Below are 25325 nucleotides of genomic sequence, written 5' to 3' on the forward strand. Positions count from 1 at the left end.
CTGCTTTTGTCTTGTCCACTTGTTTATTTCCATCTTCGTATTCTACCCTGAAACCAAAGTGTTCCCAAACGGAGGACTTAAGGTTTGCGGGTGGGTCTTCAGGTTCGTCAGGCTCACTTGCCATGTTGTCAAAATGCGAGAATGCGCTGCACAAAGTGAAAGCGGAGATTTATGGTCGGACTCGGTCCGTCACTCAATTATGTCCGTCGGGGAACTAGATATTTTAAATGGTTCGGCTCGCAAAAACGGAATTAAAATAAAACAAAATAAAATAAAATAATATCCTGCCCCCAATAATTCGGTACAGGGTCGTGCCGAACCGAAAGTCGCGTACCGAACGGTTTGACACAAATACATGTACCGTTACGGCCCTAGTCAAATATGAGGACAAACTCACCCAGCTTGAAGATCGAGCATGTAGAGAGAATATACTATTGATTAACCTTAAGGAGGGAATCGAGTCATCTACTGCCAGGCAATATTTATTGGCCAACATCCCAAAATGGTATCCTGCACTGGCTGAGCAACCTCCAGAAATAATGCGTGTACACAGGGTTGGTGCGCCCAGAGATGCCTCTTCTCAACCCCGCCCTTTGATCTTATAGTGCCTGAGGTGCACTGACCGGGATTGGATACTCAATGAGTCCCGAAGACATCCAGTGCAGGTAGCTGGTCATCAGATAAAGTTTGCATTGGAGTACAGCGAGGCTACATCCAAAAGACGCAAGCCCTGCTACCCGGTCCTGAACAGGGCGCAGAAGGCCCCTTTCCAGGCTTTTCAGCTGTACCCAGCGAGGATCTCTCTAAATCGGGCCGGCAAGTGCTATACGTTTGAAGATGTTGCTAAAGCCTCTGCATTTCTGGTGGTCTACAGCTTCCTAATTTTTTTCACTATTATTTATCATTTGGTTGTCAACAAGTACAAACGTCATTTGATCCCAGTGTGATACTGGAAAACAGTTGAGGAGAGTATGTTACAAAGCTTAAATATTGACACAAAATGTCTATACTTAATGAAAACTCTTACTAAGGAATTGATTGGAACCCCCATTGAAGTGTCTTTCAACATTTTAAAGTCATGTACAAAGATTCTCAGAATTAACACAGATACTTCAATAAACCAGCCAATATGGCAGAACTCAAATATAACATTTAACAAAAAGGTCATTAAATGGAAGAAATGGAAAGACAATGGAGTAACTGAGCTTTGTCACATTCTCTCAAACAACTGTAAAACTGTTGATGAACTAATGACTGAATACAACATTACAAAAAGCAAATACTTGAATTACATTACTTTACAGTACTCTTAAAAAATCTGTTTCGATAGATATTTTGAGCAATTACACACACAAATTTGAAAATGTCCTCTTCAGTCATGACCTGCTGAATAAAAATATAGTTAAATTATGGTATACAATTCTAAATGATAGCAATGATGATCAATTTAACGGTTGTGCAAAAAAAAATGGGCTAGGGATCTACATAAATGAGAGGAAGAACTGTCTTGGAATGACTTATGGAAAAATGCAAGGCAACCTTTTCGTTGTATAAAAAACAAACTAAGACCATTTAAAATACTTAATAGGCTATACTACACACCATCAGAACTGTTTAAAATGGGCTTAAAAGAAGACAGTAAATGTCTGAAATGTGGCAATGCTGATGGAATTTTGTTTCACTTACTTTGGGATTGCCACAAAAAAAAGAGATTTGTTTTGGTATAACAAAACAGGCAATGAGCCATATTAACATAACTATTCCACTAACACCAGAGTCATGTACAGTACAGGCCAAAAGTTTGGACACACCTTCTCATTCAATGCGTTTTCTTTATTTTCATGACTATTTACATTGTAGATTCTCACTGAAGGCATCAAAACTATGAATGAACACGTGGAGTTATGTACTTAACAAAAAAAGGTGAAATAACTGAAAACATGTTTTATATTCTAGTTTCTTCAAAATAGCCACCCTTTGCTCTGATTACTGCTTTGCACACTCTTGGCATTCTCTCCATGAGCTTCAAGAGGTAGTCACCTGAAATGGTTTCCACTTCACAGGTGTGCCTTATCAGGCTTAATTAGTGGAATTTCTTGCTTTATCAATGGGGTTGGGACCATCAGTTGTGTTGTGCAGAAGTCAGGTTAATACACAGCCGACAGCCCTATTGGACAACTGTTAAAATTCATATTATGGCAAGAACCAATCAGCTAACTAAAGAAAAAGGAGTGGCCATCATTACTTTAAGAAATGAAGGTCAGTCAGTCCGGAAAATTGCAAAAACTTTAAATGTGTCCCCAAGTGGAGTCGCAAAAACCATCAAGCGCTACAACGAAACTGGCACACATGAGGACCGACCCAGGAAAGGAAGACCAAGAGTCACCTCTGCTTCTGAGGATAAGTTCATCCGAGTCACCAGCCTCAGAAATCGCAAGTTAACAGCAGCTCAGATCAGAGACCAGATGAATGCCACACAGAGTTCTAGCAGCAGACCCATCTCTAGAACAACTGTTAAGAGAAGACTGCGCCAATCAGGCCTTCATGGTCAAATAGCTGCTAGGAAACCACTGCTAAGGAGAGGCAACAAGCAGAAGAGATTTGTTTGGGCCAAGAAACACAAGGAATGGACATTAGACCAGTGGAAATCTGTGCTTTGGTCTGATGAGTCCAAATTTGAGATCTTTGGTTCCAACCGCCGTGTCTTTGTGAGACGCAGAAAAGGTGAACGGATGGATTCCACATGCCTGGTTCCCACTGTGAAGCATGGAGGAGGAGGTGTGAGGGTGTGGGGGTGTTTTGCTGGTGACACTGTTGGGGATTTATTCAAAATTGAAGGCACACTGAACCAGCATGGCTACCACAGCATCCTGCAGCGACATGCCATCCCATCCGGTTTGCGTTTAGTTGGACGATCATTTATTTTTCAACAGGACAATGACCCCAAACACACCTCCAGGCTGTGTAAGGGCTATTTGACCAAGAAGGAGAGTGATGGAGTGCTGCGGCAGATGACCTGGCCTCCACAGTCACCAGACCTGAACCCAATCGAGATGGTTTGGGGTGAGCTGGACCGCAGAGTGAAGGCAAAGGGGCCAACAAGTGCTAAACACCTCTGGGAACTCCTTCAAGACTGTTGGAAAACCATTTCAGGTGACTACCTCTTGAAGCTCATGGAGAGAATGCCAAGAGTGTGCAAAGCAGTAATCAGAGCAAAGGGTGGCTATTTTGAAGAAACTAGAATATAAAACATGTTTTCAGTTATTTCACCTTTTTTTGTGAAGTACATAACTCCACATGTGTTCATTCATAGTTTTGATGCCTTCAGTGAGAATCTACAATGTAAATAGTCATGAAAATAAAGAAAACGCATTGAATGAGAAGGTGTGTCCAAACTTTTGGCCTGTACTGTATATTAGGCGATTTACCCCAACTTAACAAAGTTTCATTTAAGGATAAAAAGGTCTTCCTCTCTTTATGTATGATCTCAAAGAAAATAATGATGAACAACTGGATCTGCTCAAAAGCTCCGTCTGAGAAGGAATGGATCACTGAGGCAATGGAAACAATCAATTTAGAAAAAGTGGCCTTTAAAGGGATAGTGCACCCAAAAATGAAAATTCAGCCATTATCTACTCACCCTCATGCCGAGGGAGGCTCTGGTGAAGTTTTAGAGTCCTCACATCCCTTGCGGAGATCCGAGGGGGGAGTGGGTAGCACACCTAATGGCTGACGGCGCCCCAGACTAACGTCCAAGAACATAAAATTGAAACCACAAAATATCTCCAACATGCTCATCCGTAGTGATCCAAGTGTCCTGCAGCCCCGACATAAAAGGTTGTTTTGAAAAACGTCATATGAACTCTGTTTTTAGCCTCATTGTAGCCTCTAGCTCTGACTGCTTCTCTGTGCTCCGTGCTCACATGTGCGCGCTTGTGCAAGACCAGCGAAAATATGAGCTTTGCTTACCCGTGTTTACATCACGTGACACATGCACTGCAGGGAGAGACAACAGTAACCACAGTAGCTAAAAGATAATTTGCACTACGGTCTTTTAGCAAAGGATAGCCCAACATGTCTGAAGACTTTGAAATTGAGGAGGAACAGCATTTCTTTGTTGAGCCGTATTTGTTTGAGCTACTGGACAAAGCAGCCGTCGCAGCTCATGAGCCTAACCCTCAGCCAGCTGAGCGCTGGAAACCTGGTGGTGTAGTTGTTTCAAATGCAAAGCAATGCCAACGGATGAGGAAAGTCTTTGCTTCTCAGACTGGGAATTGGCAATACCTGCACTTGAGAATCAGTACTGACGAGACCGCTGCTCTTCAGAGACCGTGCATCACAGATCACCCTGAGTTTCCAGCACTACTGACCCGTGGTGTTCTGGAGACATTTTTTTACTTCCCCAAGATCAACTGGAAGAAAAGGCATAGGCCCGCAGGACCAGATGGCAGGCTTTCAGAGGAGTAAGTCATTCATTTCTACTGTAGTTCAGGCGGACAATGGCGTTGGTCTCGGATATGTGGTTATTGTTGTCTCTCTCTGCGGTGCACGTGTCACGTGATGTAAACACGGGTAAGCAAAGCTCGTGCTTTTGCTGGTCTCACGCAAGCGCGCACACGTGAGCACGGAGCACAGAGAAGCAGTCAGAGCTACAGGCTACAATGAGGCTAAAAACAGAGTTCATATGACATTTTTGGAAACAACTTTTTATGTTGGTCTTCATGACACATGGATCACTACGGATGAGCATGTTGGAGATATTTTGTGGTTTCAATTTTTTGTTCTTGGACGTTAGTCTGGGGCACGGTCAGCCATTAGGTGTGCTAGCCGCCCCCCTGCCGATCTCCGCAAGGGATGTGAGGACTCTAAAACTTCACCAGAGCCTCCCTCGGCATGAGGGTGAGTAGATAATGGCTGAATTTTCATTTTTGGGTGCACTATCCCTTTAAGTTGGAGAGTGATGAGGGGGACTATGCTGAGATTTGGGCTCCAGTACAAAATTACTTAGTGTCAATGTGACTTACATGTGCTGTTCTACATTTCATAAAGTCGCTCATTGTGATGAAATGCAAAGAGCAGAGAAGCAGTATGTTAATGTATGAGACCATGAGGAGTACATCCATTAAAGGAGTGTGAGGGTGGGGTTTAGGATGGGGAGGATGGACTGAAAGGGGTTACAGATGCTGATAGAATTTTTTTGTTTGTTTGTTTGGTTGTAATGTGTAGGGCTGTACCCAAATATTGGGATATTCGAATATTCGTTTCTATGGGTAGGTATTCGTTATGAAAATTTGGTATTCGATATTCGTTTTTTTATTTACTTTTTTTTTCACTTTTTTTTTTTGGTGCTAAATGTAGTCTTTTTGTTGTTTGGTAAATGTAGGTTATCAATAAAAATCAAAACTTTTAAATTGCATTGTTAAAAATGTGAAAATATAGTATAGCCTATAGGGGTGTAAATCACCAGCTTCATCACGATACGATATTATATCGATTTGTTTGGATGGCGATACGATGTTTGCCGATATCACAAAGTCTGTCACGATACGATTTTGATTCGATTTGATTCAGGAGCCTGTGATCGATATGATGCGATATCATATGCCCATCTAACACAATCATTTACATCAACTCACAAAAATAACTAGGATATAATTTGACCATTTTATTTCTGAGCTCTGTTTGTTGTTTGAGCGGAGGCGCACTTGCCCAGAAATGGTGACACAGACGTGCTATGTGAATTTCAAAATAAATGTGTATCTTTAGAATGACGATATGGATCGATGTTTTCATTTTGCATCGATATAATTGGATCGTTAATCAATGAATTGATGTATCGATGTGGATCGATGTATCGTTACACCCCTAATAGCCTACCAACGGAGCTTGTGCGCATGACACGCTTGAGCGTATCCGTCTAAGGCTGTGGTGTGGATCAATGCCAAGTTTTACCACTTTATCACTATTCCCTCTAACTTGTAGCTGTTTTTTCATTATCTTTTGAATTTAATATGAATTATGGAACCGTTTTTTGTCAACGTTTGTTTCCTCCGTTTTGTACAATAAATTATTGTTTAAAGTTTCAACAAGTTTCTTTTGGAGTGCGTGACACAAGTGTGTTTTGAAAACGGCCGCGGACAGTCACCTGCTCAACACATCAGTACCTTCGGATGCCATGACAGTAATAGCCATTAATGTCAAAATATCATTTACAGACCGATTTAACAGACGATCACTGCTGCCCGTCCCACAGGTCCATTTGCGGGTCCCGCGGGTTACAGGTCGACCCGCGCATCACTACTCAGCTCAGTCTATAAAGGCTGTAGGCTACACAACAGTAAAGCTAGAGAAGCCAAAACCAGAAATGCATCGGCTCTACAGTGCACGGCACTGCTAATTAACCATTTTATTGCAGCACAGAGTGTCTGCCAGCAACCAATTACTTGCAGAGGCTTCCTACAACTTGTTTCAACGGTTCCGATTTAATCAGAAGACAAATTAAACAGGATGACTAGCCAATGTGAAAATCAAAAGAAAGCATAGAATAATGTACTGAAGGAGACTGTTGTGCCATCACATTTTTTTGTGGTTTGAGAGCAAAGATCCGGTTGCCGCTCTGCAAAACTCCGCAATACATTTAGGTCTGAAAAAACCCCGGAGTCCGACCATACTGATCTTCTCTGTCAAGCATCCTGCTCGCTGATGTAGAGGCTTGGACAATAAACTGGATTATCCCTGTGCCTGTGTCAGTTTCCAACTAGATATCAGGAACTGTAATATCCTTCACTGAAACTTGGCTAATCCTGGAATCCTGGACAATGGCATTCAACCAGGTGACCCTTTTTGTATACTGATCTGACCAAACAGAGGACTCATGTAAGAGGAAAGGAGAAGGCCTGCACTTTATGGTAAATAAGGACTGGTGTGACAGCGGGATTATTAAAATGCTATCCCGTTCCTGTGACCTGATCTGGAGTTATTAACAATCAAATGTAGATTGCACATTCTACCAAGGGACTTTACGTCAGTCATTAGAGGTCTACATTCCATCACAAGTGAATACAGATGCTGCCCTGTCAAATGTCTGCAAAGACCTGAACTGCTCACAGACTCACCGAACTGCGCTCACTGTTGCTGGAGACTTCAAGTCAAGGATCACTTTATTATGGTTATGCCTGCCTCCTTTCAATATATTCCTTGTCCCACAAGGGGAATAAACACTCTGGAAAACTGCTATATGCCATTCAGAGGCAGCTATAGAGTAGTCAGGAAACATGAACAATTAGAAAGCAGCAGTCTACGATGTAGACTGAAAAAAGAAGCTTAAAGGGACCACTGGGAGAAAGTGGAACTACAATTCCAGGAGGAAATTCCCAGAAGCATGTGGCAAGGTCTAAGCCCACTTCAGACCAAAGATTTGCATCGAGACCCAACAGTTGTACAACGTTGCAGAAAAAAGTTGCAGTGATGTTTATTGGCTCGTCTCAGCTTGACTCAAACCAGCTGATGATGTCACCTGTGATTCAGCTTGTCAAGTCACCAGTGGCTGGTGTAAGGCGCATCACCTGTTTCAAGAGCCAATCAGCTTGTAGTGAAGTCAGCTGGCCAAGTCCGTTACAGACTGTCAGCAGATGGCGTGTTTGCTTGTTGCGGCATTCTCTGACAACAGCCCCCCATCCCCCACTGAGCTGGAGTCCGTTTTTATTTACATCTCCTCGTTGTTGACGAAAATGTCGGTCTCCATCCTCACGATGTGTCAGGGTCAGACGTTGGGTTGCTGCTGCTGCTGTTGCTGCTTGGTGTATATGCATGTTACACACATACTTAATGACCTCTTACTCAGGGCTTGTAAGCTAAATTATTGTGACATATTTATTATGAATTAGCTGGAAGTTAGAGCAGAAGTACATAAAGATGCTGCTATGGAGACAACACATTGTTCATTTGCATTGGTGTGAACCAGTATGACGCATTGCAATAATTGCAAGTTTTAACCTGTCTCACTGTGAATATATGGTCTGAACTGGGGTTAAGATGCATCTTTAGTAAATGAATAACTTTTATGTTCGCTTAGAGACAATCAGCAGCCTATGAATAAATTCAGATGAAGCAGAGCTTAATGAATTGGTTCTTTCTGTTAGGTTCCTCTCTGAGCATGATGTCAGGAGGGCTTCAAAGCATGTGAATATCAAGAAAACAACAGGACCAGAGGGTGTCATTGGGCGGGTCCTCAAACTATTGGCTGACCAATTAGCGCCAGTGTTCACAATGATATTCAACCTGTCCCTGGCTCAGTCTGTCATACCCACGCGCTTCAAGTCCACCATCATTCCAGTGCTTAAGTTTTGTGCTTTTAATGTTCTTTTTAGATCTTATTTTCTCTGCTGATGGTTCAATGATTAGATTACATAGAAGTCCTGACATTGAACATCATTGTTTTGAACCTTGTTGAAAAGTTAAAGGTGTTGAAATAAGGCGATTGGTTATCATTGAAGCCATGACCTTCCATTTTTAGCTCAATTTAGCTCAACACGTTCTATCATGCTTCTTGTGCCAGCGTGTGCAATGTTTATGCAATGTTATATTGTTGACGGGGGTAATTTTTCCATGACTTGCTGCTGAGCAAAATTTGAAATATTGTCTGTGTCACAACCATTAAATAGCATTTTCATAAGACAGAAATCTATATTTAGATATAGCAAAAAATAGCAAGCACTGGTGTTATGTATTGTGGATTTTTTTCCTCAAGACTGTTTTCTTATGGATGTGTGATTGAACTGACAGCTGCTTCAGGGCAAATGGCTTCTGTAACTGATTCTGTGTCTCTTCTCTTCCAGGAAACACCCAACTCTGTTTTCCTGGTCATGGAGGTAAGTATAGAAATGTCTGGGTATTTGAGGAGTCAGAGCTCATTCATACCCTCTTCTCATGTGCTGTCACTCGTGCTGGGAAATTCAGTGTAACTTGTTTCTATGTTACTTACTCTAAAGATGAATTACTTAATTAACAACACTTTATTTATGTAAGTAACATGTGATAACATAAATTATGTAATGGTTTACCCCCAACAGTGGCTGTCTGCATGTGTTCTTCCCCTTTTGGCAGTCTTTTGACTTGCCTTTTCCTCTTTTGTTTTTCTTTCTGCATCCTCCCTAAATGTCTCCACTTGTTTTGCAACACTCTCAGCTGGCTGCAGGGTAGAAAACACACCCTGACTGCACCTCAAGTTACTCATTGAAAATACACCCCTCTGTTTTCTAGGAATCATGTTCCCTGAAAGCCTTTGCTTAAAATCCTGTTGTGCTCTATGTGTAGACAGCTCTACAGTATACTCAATAATAATCCTATGGAATGTTGTGTGTTTGGATTAACTGTCGTAGGACTAGGTTACATTGATTGACATCATGGTGTGTTTTTTTATTATGTTGTTTTTGGAGCTGACACCATGAAAGTACAGTACTGCCATGCCAGAAAAAAACAAAAAACAAAAAAACAAACAAAAACGCTCAGTATCAGGTAATAACGTGAAAAGTTGCTTGTTATAACAAGATGTTTTTCACATTTTTAGAAGATATTTTCATGTTATAGCAAGATATTTACACATTATAACAAAGCTTATTTTGTGTTCTTTTCTTGTTATAATGATATACTATTTATCTTGTTATACCAGTATATGTTCCACGTTATAGATATATATGTTATTAAGCACAGTGGATGATATCATGATAAGTGTGCATACTGTTAGCCTATGCTAACAAGGGTTTTAACGATTCTCTGTCAAAATCACCTGGGAGAGGCTGTAAAAACATGAAACTTTTCACGTTATTTATTGTTATAACGAGAAGTTTTCTTTTTTCTAAAAAAAGTTTCTTATCATAATGTGAAATGTTTCACATTTTAACAAAATAAATAGTATATTGTTATAAGAAAAGTTTTTATTTTTTTAAAGAAAAGTTTCTTGGTATAATGTTGAACGTTTCACGTTATAACAAAATAAATAGTATATTGTTATAACAAAAGTTTGTTTTTGCACAAGAAAAATTTTGTGTTATGTGAAACCTTTCAGGTTATAACAAAGTAGATGACAAGTTTTTTTTGTTGTTGTTTTTACAAGAAAAGTGTCTTGTCCTAATGTGAAAATATCTTGTTATAAAATTAACATATCTTGTAAAACCATGAAGAACTTTTTGTTATAACAAGAAGCTTTTCATGTTATTACCTGATATTTATCAGTTTTTTGTTTTTTTTTTTAACTGGCGTGGCTGAACTACGCTTCCATATGACACAGAAATACACAATGGGCAATTAGCTGTCCCAGAGAATGGCTTTTTGTAGTTATAATTTTCAGTACAAGTCTATAAGAATTCTTCATTTGAAGATGAAGTCAACTAGAGCATTAAAACACGGAAGCTGGATGCTGATCAAAAAAAGCCAGAATTAAATTCAGCTTCATTAGAGGCTACAGTCAGGTAGTGAAGCTACAGGTTTTTTTGCATGCTTGACTGACAGAGGGAGGAAGGTCATGTTTTATTTGTTTTGTGTACAAAGTAGAATCATGCAGTGTGTAATTATCTGTCATCCACTAGTGGTGTCTATCAACTGTTTTTAAGTATTGTGTTGTGTCAGGCCACATTTTCACAGTATTTATAGTGTGTCATCACTTGCAGAAAGGTTAAATATATATAGACAAATTGGAGGAAAACCCAGAATAAATAGGTTTGAAAGAATAATTAATCCAGCTGCTTCATTGTGGAATAAGTGGGCCCATTTAAAGAGGCAACAGATAGCATCTTTTCCTAAATATATCATTATGAAAATAATGTGGGTTGCACAGGGTAGTAGCCACAGTAAAATCAGACTATCAGCGTTTACATAGGTTACTTAGTGGCTTTGCAATCTTTGCAATAAGCTTCTGCCATCGGTGCTGAAATTTCGTGGAAAAAATCTGCTTTACGGCAGGAAACGCGTCATGTATTGCAAAACTGGTCGGTCAGACAATCAGGGACTGGAGCTGGTTCTTATGAGGAGTTGGGCATGAGATAGTTGAGTCACGAGCACAATGGCAGACGGACAAAGTTTGGAAACAAGTGAAAAACGGCCTAGCAAAAGAAAACGAGCTCCTCTGTGTGAGGAGGCAAAGAAGAGCAAAAAGGAGAGTGATAAAAGAAGAGGAAAAACAAGAGTAAACCTCAGTCAGGCGTTCAAGAGATGGAGGGAGCTCCGTGACCAAAGAGGCTTCAAAACCGATGTCCAGCTAGCGTTCTTTCTAATGGATCAGTAAGTAACACGGCTAAATGTTAGCTAGACGAGAGAGGACTGTACTGTACTGGCTGCTAGTTAATTCCTAGCTGGCCAGCATCGCAAATCGCCACAACCAGGGACCGGGTAGCGAGTGTTGGTCGGCTGACATCCTCGTTGCCATTCTATGGCAGCCTTCGGACAGTGACACCCCCCTCCCTTCCTTCTGTTCTCTTCTCACGGAGGCAGCTATCGACAGACATCGCCCAGCTAAGTTACGCCTAGCTAAGTGAACACTGGACTTTTTCACATCGTTTCCCTACGGTACCGTTAATTCTAGAATCGGGACTGTTTACATGTGCATATTGGTATAATTCTACTAGAACATGGCTTACTACTAAAACATTCAAATGTTACAACTGGTATCAATATTATTAAATTGCTGGCAGAGAGTATTGAGAGAGGAGAGGCGTTCACCAGACAAACTGCGGCCGTTTTCTGGAACGGAGGAGAGGATTTTACTCCACTTCTCCCGGTCGGAGATGCTGGGTGCCCAGTAGCTGCGAAGGCTGCCCTCACATTTATGGCCAGTGACCAACATGATCTCCCTGCTCTCCAGGCCAGCCTGGGAGAGCTGTGTGGACTAACGTTAACTGATTTTGATGCTCCTCAGTCGACTGTTGCAATGGCGTCCCTAGCAACGGAGCAACGGAGCAGCAGAGCAGTGGTGATACCTCGAGAAATAAACACCGCAGAATTTTGTTGATTGACCAATGAGAATCAAGTATTTAAGAGTGCCATGTTCTAAAAGCGGGATAATGTATAGTGAGCCGGTGACTTTTGAAAAATAACTCCCGACAGGGGAGTGGAACCCCGACGCGCATTGGACCATTTGTTTTTTCTTCAGATAAATCTGATAATTGTTGCTTGTCTCTTTATGCATTTATTTATTAGAGTGTCCACACACCTTCTCATTCTACATATACATAGAGGTATACTGGTGGCTTTACAGCCTACATTTTATTGATTATCTCTGATCCCCACGGTCAATTTGGTCATTGCGACAGCGCGAGCAACACCGCTGATGCTAGGTGGCGCCAAGCTAAAAAAAAACAAAAAACAAATCCTATCTGTCTATCTGTTGCCTCTTTAATCATTTGATGAGTTTGAAAATTATGTTAAGAAGCTTTGGCAGATTTCAACCACATTGAACAGCTATGGGTGACTGTGGAGTGAAAGTATTAGACGCTCTCCACCACCATCATCAAAACACTAAATAAGGTCATATATTTTGGAATGGATGCTGTTAATTTCTACAGTAAAGCTTAGAGAATCTATGCAAAGGAGTTTTTCCTTTTTTTTTATTTTTTATTTTTTTTTTTTTAGTCATTAAGAACAAATTCTTATTTACAATGGCGGCCTGGCAAAAGGCAAGAGCCTCTTGAGGAGAAGGGGACAGGGATTAAATATGTCACCCTTCTGTACAGGAAGTTCACCTCAGACCCAGGGGCCAGGGTGAAGCAAGCAGGGTTACACTCAGGAATCCTGTTCTGTGGAAGTGGACTGTAGTTTTAGTCTACCTCGTCTTTGCTTATCCACCCAGCAGTTCACATTCTTTTAACCTACCACACTAACCTTGTCTGCCTGATCTTGTTGTCCCTCATAAGAACTAATTGCACTTTAGCAGTCAGTAGCAGTTGTCAGCATAGATAAAGCTCCAGTCTTTCAGCAGATTAATTGATGAGTCTGCCATTATCTGGGCTTGGATTTGAACAATCATGCATATATAATACCAAATGCTGAAATGTGCTTCTCAGCTTGACATTGTTGAACCTGAATTTAATAATTGTTGATAGTGACTGTTTGTCTCTCTACACGCAGTACTGTAATGGAGGTGATCTCGCTGACTACCTGCAAGGTAAGCATCACACTGGGTGCGGTTACATGATGGCTTCTCATTCAGAATGAAATCATTTGGAATTAAAGTTCTTCCAGGTAGTTTACATGGGAAATATTCATTCCGAATGGGAGATCAGTTTAATCGCCTTTATTTGGGTCTGTGCAAGGTTTGGCGCAGGGAAGGTTTCTGATTGGATAGGGGCGGGCCGGATTTTACATGTACCGGAAGAAAACACAGTAGTCCTCGCTCCGGATAACAAGATGCTTGACGACGCTGTTCTTAGTGCCTTTTTCGGGCTTGTTTTGCTTATATTCTTGAAGCAGCAGTACGACAACAACCTTGTTCTGCTAATACTTCGTTTGTTGAGGAGGAGAAGAGAGGTAGAAGGTCGAAGAAGGGAGATAGAGGTCCGTTCTGTGGCGAATGGAAACCGGTGAGTGCAACGAGTCTGACTGCTCTGCTCTATCTCAGCCCGTTGCTATGCACGCTGTATACGTCATCGCGCCAGAAGGGCAAGGAAACGAGAATGCGCAGAAAGAACGGAATCGCTGGAATCGGGTAGGAGGTGTATACAAGACAGAAAAACTCTTCCATTCGGGTTCTGAAAAGGAATATTCCACCCCTGTGCACCCGATTAGATTTTCTTTCGGGTTGGCTGTTTTCACTCGGGTTGAGGTGTTTACAAGGAGCATTCTATTCGGGTAGGGCTTCCAACCTGAATGCAAAAGGGATACATGGCTCCATGTAAACACACGTACTGTGACTGCAGCTGTTGTGAGTGTAGGTGTGGGAATGTGTGCATGTGATTATCTATGTGTGATGGATAGTTTGTGAAATATCATGTGGGAATGTTGAAGAGATGGTGTGTGTCTGTGAGTGAATACTTGCATGTCCTCATTTTTTCTGGGTTGGTGGTATGTGTGTGGGAACCACTGCAGCTTTTCACAAAGGGTTCCTTCTCTAGTTCAGAGCCAGTCAGCACAGTGTTTATGCCTCTGTGATGGTTTATAACAAAGGCCAGCATTTCTAGTCATATAGCAACAAGTTATCTTACACAAAATGGACAGTGAAAGTTCTGTTTTGCATGTTTCAGAACCCTCAAATACCAAAAAGTAAAAATAAAGAACATAAAATAATCCAGATGCATACATACTAGTGTGTCCCTTGTCCAAAAATTCAGTCTCTCCTCTTGGCCAAAGTCTGAGATGTAGCATTTTAACACCAGTGAAACACACAAAAAACAAAAAGACAAACACTGTTAATGATGGCCCCCATTACTGTACTGATTCCACCACTGGTTTTGAGTTACCACTGCCGTGTAGCCATCTTTGTATTGTCAGTCAATACGTTTACATGCATAGTTAAGTCGAGCTATAACCATAGCTCGACTAGGCCATTTAATTGGACTACTGTCCTTGTCCCAGTTGACAACCATGGGAGGGGAATCTATTTACTGACCTAAGTATGTCCGACTCAGCTACGATAGGTGGCGTTATGCCCCCTTTCAGCTTGTTGGTACTGGACCTATTATTTCAAAGACCAAACAAACAACAAACAAGTTAACTACGGTTAGCTCGTGGCAAACTGGTACCATGGTGGACAACTTTATAGCTCTGTACATTTCGGCTGTTGGCACAGCTCTAGATGTAGATGCTCTAGGATGTTGTCATGTTGTTAACGGCTTCTTCTTCTGTTATGCATTTGACCAACTGGTCAAAGCCCAGTGTGACACCGCCACAAAGGTGAGGGGAGGGTCATGTACAGGATTGCTAGAGGGTTTGAAAAACAGGTTAGCCTTCTAATATAATCTTCATGTGTCTTCTAGTGTCTCCCTCTCAACCCTGCTCTAATCTGGTTCCTCCTGGTAGTTAACTGTGTTCAGGTGTGCTGCACTCAGGTGAAGGGGCTTGGCAGGTAGGACATAAAAGAGCAGGGAATTGTTTGGGGAGGGTTCTTTTGATTTTGTTTGGGAAAGAGGAAGAGGAACAGAGGTGCAGTGTAGCAGTCTGCCTTGGAAGAAGAAAAGTTTTCTACGACTCATGTTTTTGGTGTTTCCTCGACTGTGTTTGTGTGGAGGACCAGAAAGAAACGGACCCATCCTCCAAGTAGGACCAGATTGTTTCTGTTTATTCCACCCCGGTGAGTGTGATTCCTCTTTTTTCTCAACATTTTTCATTTTTGGCAATGCATTGTTTTTTCCCAGAGCCTGTTTTTTCATTTTAAGCATTGGACAATGGACTGTCCTTTAGCACTGGGATTATCTTTTCTTGGATGAGGACAATTATTATTAAAGGGGAAATTCCGCCGAATACCTTTTTTTCAACCTTTTTTTTTTTTGTATTTTCATTTGGGGTGGGGCACAAGACAAAAATAAATCATCCTTGAGTATATTTAAGTTTCATTGTCTATGTTCATCTGCTGGAGTCAGTAAAGGTCCAGGGTCAAGCCCCTTATTTTGTCCCCCCCCCCCTCACTAACCAAGGTTAAGCATTAACTGTAGCTTCCGAATTTGAATTATGGCAAGGCTTTAAAGGTAAGATGATTGTTATACCAGGGCAGAAAATGTGGAGCATGCGCAGAGCACCTAGGCCAGTGTGGGTCTAATTGACTGTAAACATGTAGGAGTAATTCGACTCCCATTTGTATCATCTGGGTGTTAGTCCGACTTTGACAAATTTGATTTAGTACAATTTCAGTCTGACTAATATGTTAACATGTATTTTAAAAGTCTGGTTTTAGTCAGACTAACACAAATTGATTTGCTCTAATGTCATGTAAATGTACTGAGTGACATCATGGGCATAGTGTGTCTCACTCTCACTGCTTGAATCTAAAAAAATTAACCCCTAAAGTGCCAAAATGGGCTCTCTAGCGCCACCTAGGCACACTAAAATGGCCGCTGCGGCCCGTAGCAATGTCGTAGAAAGAGCAAACCAAAACTGGCTTGTTCGTCTCATCGAGACCTACAAATCACGCACTGACACCCCTGACCTAAACTCAACAGGAAGTGAACTATTTGCCCTTTAAAGTAAGATTTCGCCTACACCATTTATCATATCCGCTTCAAACAAGCACACATTACAGGCCAACTCTTGCTGAACAGATCCTCTTCATAACTTTGTCATTACTCGAACGGTTTGGATTTTATACCCTCTTAAAGGTGACGTGACACAAAACCTCCTGACGATCTTGCGCCACCTAGACACACTAATATGGCCCACTGTTTATCGTATCAGGTTCAAACTCGCACACATCACAGGCCAATTCCTGCTGAACAGATCTTCTGAATAACTGTCATTACGTAAACGGTTTGGATTTTATGTCCTGTTAAAGGTGACGTGACACAAAACCTCCCGACAATCTTCGTGCCACCTAGACACACTAAAATGGCCGCTGTGGCCCGTAGGAATGTCATAGAAAGATCAAACCAAAACTGGCTTGTTCGTCTCATCGAGACCTACAAATCACGCGCTTACACCCCTGACCTAAATCCAACAGGAAGTGAGCTAGTGCCTCTGAAAGTAACATGAGCAAATGTGGAGAAATTGCCAGCTGTGAGCTAGACATCGTAAACTTGCGACCAAGATCGCATTTTTTGACTCCACAAACATAAAAACCTATATGTCTGCGTTCGGGACAAGTGTATCTCTCTGCTGGTATGTTCAGATTGACGATTGGACCTATGATTTGGGAATAAAAGGGAGGAGATCAAGACATTTTAAAGCCATCTCCATCTGCCTGGTCTCTCACAGCTTGTCTCTCTCTCTCAGTGATGGACTCTGGATGTTTGAAAGGCAGAGGCGAAAAGGAAAGAAGGGCACCTACTGCATGACACGGGGCCCCATTGATGCGCAAAAAAACAAAATTTGACCCCCTAAACATGCTCAAAAACTCAACAAAATTGGCACACATGTCAGAACTGGCGAAAAATTTGATAAAATGGGAAAAATTAACCCCAAAAGTGCCAAAATGGGCTCTCTCGCGCCACCTAGACACACTAAAATGGCCACTGCGGCCCATAGGAATGTCGTAGAAACATCAAACCAAAACTAGCTTGTTCGTCTCATCGAGACCTACAAATCACTCGCTGACACCCCTGACCTAAATTCAACAGGAAGTGAGCTACTGCCTCTGAAAGTAACATGAGCAAATGTGGAGAAATTGTCAACTGAGTGCAGAGGGGTCTAAAATCGTCTACAACTTTTGTCTAGAACTGTCTACGTGAGCTGGAGGCCAAAACGGCGTCAGTCCGAGGTCTCGCCCAACGCTGCTTGCAGCTTTACTTAAAAATGGTGTCTGTTTCTTAAATACTTGTAAACAGTCCTTATGAAAGACATTAAACAAAACTCTGATTAAAGAAAAATAGTTAAAATTAATTTTGTTTCACTACTGTAGTAAGTGAAATACTTTCTGTTTACAGATTGTTTGTACTTACAGGTCCGCTTACTAGATTTCTTCTACAGCCTTTAGCCCTTTTCAGTCACATTACACATTGTGAAAGCTCTGGAGGAAATCTAGTAAACAGAAATGGGACCAAGTCTTTGTTTTGCGAGTCACAAGTAAGTCTCAAGTCTTTCCATTTGAGACCCAAGTTAAGTCCCAGGTCAAGACAGACAAGTCCCAAATCAAGTCCCAAGTCCTAAACAAGTCATAATGTGTTCTTTAACAAATGTAATAACAATTTTAAATGAACATAAATCACGAATGCTTTTTAAAATTTGAATATATTTGTCAAAACAAGCCTGTATAAAACATCCTTAGCTGTTAAGCCAATGTTGGCTAAACATAAGCTTGCTAACTATGTGAGTGTTAGCCTTGACTCAACCTTCTTTGTGCAATCTCAAATGTTGAGCAAAGTTCGAAGTTGTTGCATCTCTTTCTGTAATTTTCTACCTGCACGTTTTGCATACTGCTGTTAGTTTTTTTTTGGACCACTTTATAGTTTTTGTACATGAATGAAATGATCTTTGGTATCATTTTTTCCAACTGGCACTCAGTAGTTCTTCATGGTTCTTTCCCACAGCTTGACTGGGTGCTTCGGATTGGTTCAAACAAAGTGAATTTGCTGGGAATAAATAACATTAGTGTTAGTTCAATCAGATACTGAAAGAAAATTAATTGATTTGTGGCACACATTTTAAACAACATACTTTTTATTCTGTGGGCTTGGTAAAAGATATCAAATATTTTTCAGTCAGAAGGCTTAAGTGTAAGTGAAGTCATGAGTCATTGGTAATAAAGTCCAAGTGGAGTTGCAAGTCTTTCTTGATTTTGTCAAGTAGAGTCTAAGGTCATGAAATTTGTGCCTCAAGTTTGACCCAAGTCCAAGTCATGTGACTCCAGTTCACACCTCTGCTAGTAGGGCAGAGGGAAGCTAGAGGGTTTTGAGTGAAACTTTTTCTGTCAAATATTTGTAATTGATGTATAATAGCAATTCCACATACAGAAGCTAAACATTTACTATCAAATTGTCTGTTTCTTTACTGCACATCATTTATATGGAAACAAGCTAAACGGTTCTACTCAACACTTCAGGGTATCTCTTCTCACAGCATTTGAGCTTCAGAATGGTTCACTCACCTTATTTGACATAGGTGTTCAAAGAGAGTCACAAAATGTGCTGAACACTCATAATGTAATATTAAAGATGCTGTGAATGGTTTTATAGAGTTAAAATCAAATCGCCTTCTTCAAATCCCCCCAAATGTAAAGCAGTTTGCCAACACATCTGTCAGATAACCACAGGTGTTTACACCTCTGTTACATAAAAACATTGATTGTATTGCTAGAACAGCTCTGTACTTTTGCATATTTCACCTGCTCCACATGTCCACATTTTGCACTTTAGAGAATGGGTCATGGTCAGACCCATCGGAGTCTCCACATCATTACCTTATGTGGTTGTGAAATGAATCCCGTAGGGTTATAGCACTTGTTCAGAGTGTAACTGTGCTCTGTGTACCAAACTGCATCCAACTGTCTGCATTGCTTGAACTTATTAGTCATTGTGACTGTAGTTTCATCAGGGGAGGGATGCTGTGTTCACCTCTGTGTTTCAGCAAGTCTGTGAAGAATGCATAGGTAATGATGATCCTGCATTACACAAGAGGATCTCACTAGTGAATAATTTTACCACTTACACAACTTGTCTGTGGTAGAAGTTGGTCTACAGTGGTGGGCAAAGAGCAGCAAACCCCCAAATTAATAATATTAATTAATATTAATATTCTTGATGAATGCTTACTAGTTTGATTTATACCTACACTGTAATCACAACGGTGTGATGGAGAGAGAGGGGGATAAAGACAATGAGAGAGGAATCCTCTTAGTCTAACGTCAGAAAAGACTCATGTCATGACCACCAGCGACTCAGACCTTCACTGCCTCTGTTTATTTACCTCAGGATTATTTTATAGCTTTAATCATGTGAGGCTGATGAGCAGTTTTTATGCCTCTGTGCCAGCAATAGCGGTTCCCGGAGGCATCATGGTTATGGGTTGTATTTCTGTCCATATGTACATCCATCCCATTCTTGTGAACGCAGTATCTCAAGAACACCTTGAGGGATTTTTTTTTTTTTTTTTTTTTTTTTTTTTTTTTTTCCAAATTTGGCACACCTGTCAACATGGACTCAGCAGTGAACTGACTGGATTTTGATGGTCAATAGTCAAGGCCACTGTGACCTTACTTCTGCCTTGTTCTTGTGAACGCATTATCTCATGAACACCCTGAAGGAATTTTCTCAAATTTGGTACAAACTGCCACTTGGACACAACGATGAACTGCATAGAATTTGGTGGTTGAAAAGCAAAGGTCACTGTGACATTTTATATCCAAAAGGTCAACTTCACTGTGACATCATAATGTTCTGCAAGAACACTTTTCTGGCCATTATTCAACATCATAACTCAGAAGCAGAAGGGGAGACATTTGGTTAGATACTGAATTGGTGACACTAATCTTGGGTGTCCACCTTGAAATCGTGCTGATTGTTAAGATCTTCTGTGCTGGGAGGAAGATGTGTGTAAAGCATCTATCTTTTCAGAGACGTGGATGTAAACTTTAAGTGCAACTTGATTGGTGCACAGAGTCATAGAAGCGGGAGGCAGTAATTTTAGTTGTGGAGTGTTGGGGTAATGCAAGGAAATAAGTAAACCAAGGAAACAAGTAAATCAGTGCCCTTCATTAGGCAGCAGGAAGCCCCTAAATGAGATCAATAGGTCAGCCTTAAAATTGTTATCATTAAAGGGAAATTCGGTTTATTTCAGCCCGTCTCCTATCGTCCTAAATTTGTTTCAAGTCACTAGTGACATAGAAATAATAGTTAGCATGTTAGCCATTAGCCTAGATACAGCCGTAGCGTCAGACCTGTTAAAACTTAATTGAACGGGCATCCTTTCCAGTGCAAAGTTAGTCAACTAAACAAGCTTTTTCTCCACAAAGACCGCCTCATATCGTTAGGATAAATGTCAGAGAACATATAGAAAACGACATGTAAACTTGTTGTCTTACCTTACCGGTGTGGTGCCATGTTTGTTGTTTACCGTTTAGCTAAGGCTGCAACCGGTCCCATTCCTTGCAACAGAGGTATTCCTCTTCTATGGGCACTGGGGTACAGCATTCACAGGTAACGTTACACCACCGATCTCCAGAGCTAAATCCTTCCAGCAGCCATTCCTCCTCTGTCGTCCTCTAACGTTACCTGTTGTGCCTCTCTCTCTCTCCTCCTCCGTTCTTCAGTTTCACGAAGCTCTTCGTCAGTGTATTCTGGCTCAAATAAATAAGGGCGGCCATCAAACTCTGCAAAATCAAATTCCTCCACTACAAAGTCGAAGTCTGGCAAAAAGTCAGCCATTATTCTATAAATCTTTCATAAAATAAATGAATGAACCTTTCAAGCTACTGTCCGGTTCTGCCTTGCAGCTGCTGCGGCTTATTCTCACGATATTTCAGGCACCGTATGAGATTGCTGCTTGTTCTTGCGATATTTCGGCCGCGCTTTGGGAAGCAGAGCTAAACAGTGAACACACCGTAAGGTAAGACAACAACTCTGAAGACCACCTACATGTGGAATGTTAGTATATAGGCTTTCCACATCGAGAGGCGATGGCCACCCTTATTTATTTGAGCCAGAATACACTGACGAAGAGCTTTGTGAAATTGAAGAACGGAGGAGGAGAGAGAGAGAGGCACAACAGGTAACGTTAGAGGATGACAGAGGAGGAATGGCTGCTGGAAGGATTTAGCTCTGGAGATCGGTGGTGTAACGTTACCTGTGAATGCTGTACCCCAGTGCCCACAGAAGAGCAATACCTCTGTTGGAATGGGAAGGAAGGAATGGGACCGGTTGCAGCCTTAGCTAAATGGTAAACAACAAACATGGCACCACACCGGTAAGGTAAGACAACACGTTTACATGTCGTTTTCTATATGTTCTCTGACATTTATCCTAACGATATGAGGCGGTCTTTGTGGAGAAAAAGCTTGTTTAGTGGACTAATTTTGCGCTTGAAAGGATGCCCGTTCAATTAAGTTTTAACAGGTCTGACGCTACGGCTGTATCTAGGCTAACGGCTAACATGCTAAATATTATTTCTATGTCACTAGTGACTTGAAACAAATTTAGGACGATAGGAGACGGTTTGAAATAAACCGAAATTTCCCTTTAAGAAGGTACTTCTAAATGAGCACATTTGCTTAAAGGTGCCCTGTGGAGTTTCCTTGTAAACAAACAAAAGTTGTATGCACACAGTTATCACGTTTTTGTCTCTCCTCTTCTTTAGCCAAGGGGACACTAAGAGAAGACACACTTAGGGTTTTCCTCCAGCAGATTGCTGCTGCCATGCGCATCCTCAACAGCAAAGGAATCATCCACCGGGACCTAAAGCCACAGAACATCCTCCTGTCATATGTGGGTCGCAAGAAGTCCAACATCAGTGGCATCCGCATCAAAATAGGTGACAGAATTAGATTAAAAAAAACACTCCTTTATCAGCCTTTTATTCAAGCTGAAAGGAATTTCAAATCAGTACATGGTACATGGTGAGCTACAGGTTTTCAGAAACTGTTACATGCTTTCAGGAACTATTACATGAAGAAGAGATTTTTGATCTTGAGATTTTCTGGTTAAATAAAGGTTAAATAAATAAATAAAATATATTTCATATCGATATTCTTATGTATCTAGTGTCTTGCAGTGAACGTACAGTGTATTTCCCACCTTTTGTCTGGCTAAAAAGAAAAGACAATGTCTAACATCTGTTTAATCCAAATTTATAGTTACAGTATATAGTGTATATGTATAATTCTTAAACAGCGTCTAAGTCATGCTGCTTTGGTTGGTCCAAGTTTTAAATTTAGAGGCCAAATAATATAACTTATTGTAAATATGAAATATCTTTAATCAGAAGCAAAATGAAAGGCAAAAGTGCACAGTACATAACATGAACATTAAAGACAAAAATAGCCACTATGTTGTCTAAACTTAAAACATCTTATTTTGGGAACTAGAGTAATGTAATAAACACATTTCTGACAACACTGATGGCATTTTCCATCTCTGTCTTAGCTCTGTTTTGAGTGCAAAACAATTTTATGCATGTGTCACTGTTCCCAGTGTTTGTCTCCCAAGCATTCTCCAAAGTCTAACAATGGCGGCTTGTGTCGCTTGTAATAATTAAACGTGTACTGACTGGTTTGTTTCATGCTTCTGTTTTGCAGCTGACTTTGGCTTTGCACGATACCTCCAGAGCAACATGATGGCAGCCACACTCTGTGGGTCGCCCATGTACATGGTCAGTGTCTTTCATTGTGTATGTTTTGTGTGTGTGTAGAATTCCAGCTGAGGTCAGTCACTTTCAGATGCCCTGTCAGCTTTCTCAGTAGTGTATTGAGTAGGTGTCCCTGCTCTGGATTTTTACATATGACCTTTCCTCCCTTAGGCCCCAGAGGTCATCATGTCCCAGAACTATGATGCAAAGGCTGACTTGTGGAGCATAGGGACAGTCATTTACCAATGTCTGGTTGGCAAGCCACCATTCCAGGTTAATACTATGCACACCAAACCAGTAACAAATGTGTTTGTATATGTGTGTGCGCCTGTCTAACTAATTTTTATATTGATATTTTCAGGCCAATAGTCCCCAAGACCTGAGGATGTTCTATGAGAAGAACAAGAATTTACAACCTGTGTAAGCCACAAAGCCTCGTCTTTTCTTTTAAGGCTCCTTTTTGTGTGATTTGGGTTGTCCCAAATGAAGGGTGACAATTTTGAGAAAACTGGTAAAATGTTTAAGACTGGTGCAGATGGATGATGCCAGTTGATGACATGTTCCTGCTTGAATCTGTTTTTAGCCAGATGCAAGCAGGGACAATGGTAGTAGTGTGGCTCTGTCAATGGCAGTGTTTGTAATTCAATCCACCACTTGGGTCCAGACTGAAATACTGTATTTCAACAACTATAGGATGGATTGCAATAATATTATGTACAAATCTTCATGGATTCTTAGGTCACCACCTTATTTTTCCTTTAGCCCCACCAGGAGGTGGACATTTTTGTTTATTAGTGAAATATCTCAACAACTTTGGAATGAATTGTCATGTATATGGCACACACAGTCATGTTCCCCTCATGATGAACTGTTATCACTTTGGTGACTCTGACTTTTCACCTGCTTCTCTGATCAGGTCAAACTCCTTATTTGTCCAATGCTTTGGTTTATGACCACATACCTGTAAACCAGTGACATTCCATTCAGGTTCAGCTGTATTTGTGTTTATTGCTGATTAGTAACTGTTAGCATGCTCAGCTAATATGGTAACTTTGACAAAAAGTATACCTTATTAGCATTAGCATGTTGGCCTTTTCATTATGAGCATGTGAGCATGAGGTTAGTGTTTAGCCTTAAGCTCTGCTGTGCCTCAGTATAGCCTCACAGAGCCACTAGCGCGACTGTAGAATCTTAGTCGTGTTTCTGTTTACACTGTGGGGCTGCAGTTCCCCAAGCTTTGCCTCTTAATTGATGTTGTACAGTCTGACAGATTGCAACCAAGACTTGATTAGATCCATCTTGCATAGTGTGAACTTAGAACTTAGGATTGTTGTCTGTAGGCACTCTACAAAATATAAGGGGTTAATGTTCCCATGTTCTCATTACCCAGCATCCCAAGGGAGACATCCCAACAACTTGGCAACCTTTTGCTTGGGCTGCTGCAGAGGAATCAGAAAGACAGGATGGACTTTGGTCAGTGGTAACATCAGAGTAATGTCGTTGAACTTGTAATGACACATGTATTGTTCAGTTTTATACATACATATATATATATATATATATATATATATATATACATATGTGTATATATATATATATGTGTGTGTGTGTGTGTGTGTGTGTATGTATATATATATATATATATATATATATATATATATATATATATATATATATGTTGATGTTGTTAAAAAAATTCTCTGATCTGTTTTGTCTCTCTAAACCCCTCACTCTACAGATACATTTTTCAGCCATCCTTTCCTGGAGCCTTCATCTACCATTAAAAAATGTAAGCACAAAGGTCACATTCCTAAGCAAGATAACTTGCTGTACTACACTTCCACATCATCCAACTTAAAAACATCATTAATTGTGTATTTATTCTCCTCAGCGTGTCCAGTGCCAGTCCCCAGTGCCTCCAGCGCAGTGACTGACAGCTCCTGTGGCAGCTCCCCATGCATCCGATACAACTCCCCTCCTGTGAGTTTGATATTACTTTATGAATCCTCATTCAAAAGGGATTACATTTACACTGTAATAAAGGAAATAAAATACTAACCATGTCTCCCTGCTGTGCTCCTATTGTGCCTGCTTGTTACTTCCAGTACAAGCCATGTCTGAAAAGTTACAAAGTGTCCAAAATGCACCCTTCATAAAAACATTTATTTTCATTTTATAAGACAAATTAATACAACCCATTTTACTCCTTTGACTTAGGCTCTACTATTATTTCAATTTTCAATTTTATTTCAATTTTATTTATAAAGCCCAATATCACAAATCACAATTTGCCTCAGAGGGCTTTACAGCATACGACATCCCTCTGTCCTTTTGACGCTCACAGTGGATAAGGAAAAACTCTCCAAAACTGAGCAACTGAGGAAGGTTCCCTCTTCCAGGACGAACAGACGTGCAGT

General features: G+C 40.8%; 1 protein-coding gene across 2 annotated transcripts in view; it reads left to right on the forward strand.

Moving 5' to 3' along the window:
- The window catches only part of ulk2 (unc-51 like autophagy activating kinase 2), a 114680-nt gene that overhangs the window by 48481 nt on the left and 40874 nt on the right, over window positions 1-25325 (forward strand). For both annotated transcript variants that reach the window (XM_078166867.1, XM_078166868.1), the window contains 9 exons: window positions 8838-8870; window positions 13120-13156; window positions 21922-22095; window positions 22859-22932; window positions 23080-23181; window positions 23270-23328; window positions 24299-24381; window positions 24647-24697; window positions 24800-24888. In XM_078166867.1, coding sequence (XP_078022993.1) covers window positions 8838-8870; window positions 13120-13156; window positions 21922-22095; window positions 22859-22932; window positions 23080-23181; window positions 23270-23328; window positions 24299-24381; window positions 24647-24697; window positions 24800-24888 — 702 coding nt within the window. The remainder of the gene's footprint in view (window positions 1-8837; window positions 8871-13119; window positions 13157-21921; window positions 22096-22858; window positions 22933-23079; window positions 23182-23269; window positions 23329-24298; window positions 24382-24646; window positions 24698-24799; window positions 24889-25325) is intronic.

This window comes from Epinephelus lanceolatus, chromosome 4, assembly GCF_041903045.1.
Source record: "Epinephelus lanceolatus isolate andai-2023 chromosome 4, ASM4190304v1, whole genome shotgun sequence".
Classification (NCBI taxonomy): Eukaryota; Metazoa; Chordata; class Actinopteri; order Perciformes; family Serranidae; genus Epinephelus; species Epinephelus lanceolatus.